Source organism: Asparagus officinalis, chromosome 7 (assembly GCF_001876935.1).
Source record: "Asparagus officinalis chromosome 7, Aspof.V1, whole genome shotgun sequence".
NCBI lineage: Eukaryota > Viridiplantae > Streptophyta > Magnoliopsida > Asparagales > Asparagaceae > Asparagus > Asparagus officinalis.
In genome coordinates, this window is record NC_033800.1 from 83,248,939 (window position 1) to 83,252,380 (window position 3,442).

Genomic DNA, 3,442 nt, shown 5'->3' on the forward strand with positions numbered 1-3,442 from the left:
GTTGTAGAATAAATCCCGAACTACTACTGCAAGAGGCAACAGATAATCCTATTAATCTCTTTGCAGTTAGCAGGCTAAAAAAGAAGTGCACAAATAGACAGAACAATTTGGCTAGTAATAAAAACAAATAAATGCCAAAGATGAAGTGCACAAAATATGATAAATGGAATAGGTCTTGTTGATTACTAGAATACACAATAAACTACTAAAATATTCATATATTTGCGGCAAATAGGTCTGTAAACATGCAAATAGCAACAACAGCGAGGTAAAAAATATGACAAAAAGTGGCATGCATTATGACCTACAGTTAGCTGCACAAAAAAAAACACCTTACCAGTGGTACCAACAGCTTCTCGCAGGTCATCTATTCCAAAAGACAAGCATTTGGATCCCTAAAATATTTAAGTCCTGATCAGTGATGTGTATATATATATATATATGAAAATTGATTAAATTGATAGCCTAGGAAGAATGCCTGCCTTTATAATCTTGCAATATGCATTTGGCATCCCACGAGCTTTTGTTCTAATTTCCACCAAAGAAACATCAGAAAGGGAAGCTATGGCCTCTCCTCTAAAACCAAAGCCCTCATTATTCATCTCCATATCCATAAGAAAGTGAATCTTGGATGTCGCTATTTGTACACAAAATAAACCAACCCAAAGATCAGAAAATTTACAAGGCACATATAATTCATAAAATTAACCAAACTTCAGTGTGAAACTTTGGACAGACGTTCGCAGACTATGCATGCACATAAATAGAGTATTTTGTAATAACAAAAGAACAAGTTGGCTATATTTTTTTTTATGCAACAAGGTGAAAAAGAAACTATAAACATATAGTTCCACTTTAAGTTGAAGACAGCAATGTTCATATTAAATAACTCAAGTTATAGACAATTTAAAGTCCGAAGCATAATTTAAGTTCACCAGAAGCAACACCATTTCAACGTACTGATAAAATTTTATTAATTTTCTAGCATTTTTAAAAATTCTTTTCGCTTTATCAACTAAAAATAAATATATGCAAATAAATCCACCACATAATTCTAAGTAAAATGATAGGCTTTAAATTATCTTGCAACTAAAAGATATAGACGTGTTGTTTACAAGATGAAAAATAACTCCTTAAAATTTTCAGATAATATTTTTTTGAAAATTTTAAGGCAAACTGAACTTCTATTCAGAGAATTCTTCGTACGGCCTAGGCATTATGCTTAAGAGGATTTTAGGTGCCTAATAAAAGATACATTTGATGATCAGAATAGTTTGAGAACGTCGTTTGAGTATTGTTGGAGAGTTTGCTGGTGTTCGTGGAGATCTTCAGTGATTTATGTCCCCCATTTGTCGTCATATGCTTTCAAAGAGGTTATGTAATATTTGAGCATTTCATGTCGTGTTGTACACAAGATTAATATCATGCTTCTGTTATATTGAAGTTGCCATTACACATGAAGTTTACGTCAGTAACACATTAGCCAACTATGAGTAGGGACACACCAGCCTCTGTTTACACATGCACGCACACGTACACACGCGTGCATGCGCATACACGCACAACACAACACACGCACACATACAGACATAAATGCGCATATACATATAGACATACATACATATTCAATTAATGACATACATACACGTGTGTGTGTGTGTGTGTGTTCATTCAATCAATGGAGTTAAAGAATAAAGAGGAAAGTATTAGAAAACAGAGGCATTGACACCAAGACAGTAAATAATGAAAGGCTTTCTAAAATACCATATCTTTCCCCCAGAATAAGCAAATCATCTCGTGTTATGCCACTCCCTGGAAATATTCATAAACATTACAGATGTAGTATGAAGAAAATCATGATAAATATCACTCAATGTAATGCGGAGCATATCCACTCACCATCATCCTCAACTTTAACATAACATGCTCTCACGTTTATTGAGATATACACCTGAGTGAAAGCTTATGGATTATTAGAAATGGTAAACAAGTTCAAATAGGATACTAATATTATCAGCTAAGCTCTTACAAGTTCGAGAGTGAGAATATCCATCATATTCAACAACAATCTCTCACAAGTTCTAGAGTGAGAACATCCACATCTTCGACAAAATTAACCAGGTTTTATTTAATAATTTGAAGCTCAGCAGTGTAGAAACAGGATGACAGGAAACAGAGGCTATGATGGGTTTATTTAATTTAAAAAAAACGGATGACAGGAAACAGAATACCTTACAACGAAGCATGTGGTAGAAAAGATTATATAAATATTTATAATAGAATGCTAAATGAAGAAGAGATACGAGTTCATTCATGAATCTCCAAATACTACTAGCACATATAAGTAAATAAAATCCATAAGATAAATATGACCTGACAGCTTAAATAATAAAAATTATAAAATAGAACAGACAAATAGAAGAATCATATATGGCTGGGTCGGGTAAAGGGTACAGGCTTTACCTATGAATAATCTGGTAGAATGTTATTTCGTACAAATTGTAATCATTTGAAAAGGCATCTTTATGTTAAGCTGTTGACATCAATACCAAAACATGTAAGAGAAATCTGTTTACACTTCCTAGATGAAACAAAACACCAAACCTTTGGAGTGGAGCATGAACAAGTATTTTAAGTATCAAGTAAGTTTGAATGCCTTTTGATATCCACTATAATATAGTCATAGATCACAGAGTGGCTATCACAGTAGCAATTAGGGGTGCAAACTGTTCGGATACAGCTCGGATATGATACTACCATTTTCGTATCCGCTTACTAATAATGGCTATGGATATGGATTCTGTAAGGGAAACTCATAATTATACCCGCTAAGATCGGCTACGGATATACATGTGGATATATATGTGGATAAACATGTGTGAAAACTAAAAAGTATTGACAAAAATATAGTTCATATGATACAAGAGAGTTCATTAATATGTTTGTTTATATCTGAAAAGCTTGTTTTAGATTTTTTATCATAAAAATCAACTTTAAATGCATTAATCTCAGGATTAAAATCATTGCAACTGTATGGCCAACATCTATTTGGATATTTTTAATAATATGGATTCTGGATATTTCACTACATATCCATATTTGTATCCGTAACCATAATCCATCAGATAAAGATATTAGTAACCTTATCTGCATCCTAATGGATGCGGATAAATCCTCGGTTTCTTTTAACCCTATTAATGTAGTGTTTCAAATGTTTACTTTGGCAGGTACCTATGTTGGCATTATTCCCAAAAGCAAACTACCCAACCTAAAAAATAATTATCCCACCCAGTGAAAGGAACAAATTCAGCATGTAATTTATTCACATGACCACCATAAAATCAACACATAATGGAATATATAGAAAAAACCAGGTATGCAAATTCTAGAAGGAGGTGTGAACCTAAAGGGGGTGCCTTTTGAAATAAAATAATTAGCCCCT

The 3,442-nt window shown here is 33.0% G+C and overlaps 1 protein-coding gene across 1 annotated transcript in view; it reads right to left on the bottom strand.

Moving 5' to 3' along the window:
- Nucleotides 1–3,442, bottom strand: part of LOC109847448 (DNA mismatch repair protein MLH3) — a 27,740-nt gene that overhangs the window by 20,390 nt on the left and 3,908 nt on the right. Inside the window, exons 3-7 of the mRNA XM_020416677.1 lie at nt 1,900–1,951; nt 1,765–1,812; nt 483–637; nt 338–395; nt 7–26 (exon numbers count right to left, since the gene is read on the bottom strand). Coding sequence (XP_020272266.1) covers nt 7–26; nt 338–395; nt 483–637; nt 1,765–1,812; nt 1,900–1,951 — 333 coding nt within the window. The remainder of the gene's footprint in view (nt 1–6; nt 27–337; nt 396–482; nt 638–1,764; nt 1,813–1,899; nt 1,952–3,442) is intronic.